Raw genomic sequence first — 969 nt, 5'->3', positions numbered from 1 at the left:
CCCTCCGCCCACTCCTTTCACTTTCAGAGAGAGCGCGGTCCGGAGGGCCCTGGTGCGGCGGGGAAGCCTCGCGGGTACTCCACGGGGTGGCACCCGCGTCCGGGCCCGGCCCTCCGGGACAGGGGCTCCGCCCTGGCGCTGGGCTGGGAATGACTCCTCCAATCTGCTCCGCGGGCCGGGACCCTACCTGGAAGGAGGTGCTCCCGCTCCCAGCCCGGCCCCCGCGCTCCTTCACTGGTCCCATCCATCCTAGGCAACGTCTTCCAAGTCTCAACAGAGTTCAAGGCCCTCTGCCTCCAAAAGAAGCCCCGCCCCAGTCTGTGCGCCCAATTGGAGCGGGCCGGGGGCCGAACCGAGGCTGCTTCCCACCCCCATCCCCTGAAGCTCCCAGCTTCCTGGAGGGCAGGGAACAAGGTCCGGAGGCGGAGCCTGGATCTCTTCAAGTGTCCCAGCGGGTCCCGGCTGCATCCCGCTGCTGGCCGGCCGCGCGGAACCCTTCCTCCTAGTTTTGTCCTGCGGAGCTCGGGAGTTTCTAGTCTGCTTCTGGTTTTATGCAACTTTCACCTCCTTGAACTGCCCGTCTCCCTCACGGTTGCTGTCCACCTCGCGAGTTGCTGTAAGAATAAAACTGAAGATGTGGGCTGGGGACATCTCAGCGGAGCACTTGCCTAGCAGGCTGCGGGTTCTGGGTTCCTCCACAGCTTGAAAAAAACAAAACCTTAAAAAAAAAAAAAAAAGAGGGTGTGAAATCTCTGTACAACGCGACAGTATTTTCTAGTGTGGTAGTAGAGACCCAGTGGCACTAAATCCCTAAATTGCCCAGGCTGGGCTCACACTTTGAGTTCTCTGCCTCAGCCTCCCAGAGTGCCACAGCACAGGTGCGCGCGACTTGGTCCGGACCTCGAGCTGGGAGCTTGGACAGTCTCCTCGAGTCTTTGGCCCATTTCCTCCTTTGTGAATTTAGGAAAA

At 60.5% G+C, this 969-nt stretch overlaps 1 protein-coding gene across 1 annotated transcript in view; it reads right to left on the bottom strand.

Moving 5' to 3' along the window:
- Itpka (inositol-trisphosphate 3-kinase A) overlaps window positions 1-337 on the bottom strand; it is a gene marked incomplete in the record, with an annotated part of 10,167 nt that extends 9,830 nt beyond the window's left edge. Inside the window, 1 exon segment of the mRNA XM_013512602.1 lies at window positions 1-337. Within this exon segment, the coding sequence (XP_013368056.1) occupies window positions 1-244 (244 nt within the window).
- Window positions 338-969: the final 632 nt, after the last annotated feature.

Source organism: Chinchilla lanigera, unplaced genomic scaffold (genome assembly GCF_000276665.1).
Source record: "Chinchilla lanigera isolate Chin_1 unplaced genomic scaffold, ChiLan1.0 scaffold00015, whole genome shotgun sequence".
In the NCBI taxonomy this organism is placed as follows: domain Eukaryota; kingdom Metazoa; phylum Chordata; class Mammalia; order Rodentia; family Chinchillidae; genus Chinchilla; species Chinchilla lanigera.
Note: the sequence above shows the minus strand (reverse complement) of the source record. Positions and strands in the feature narration are given on the sequence as shown.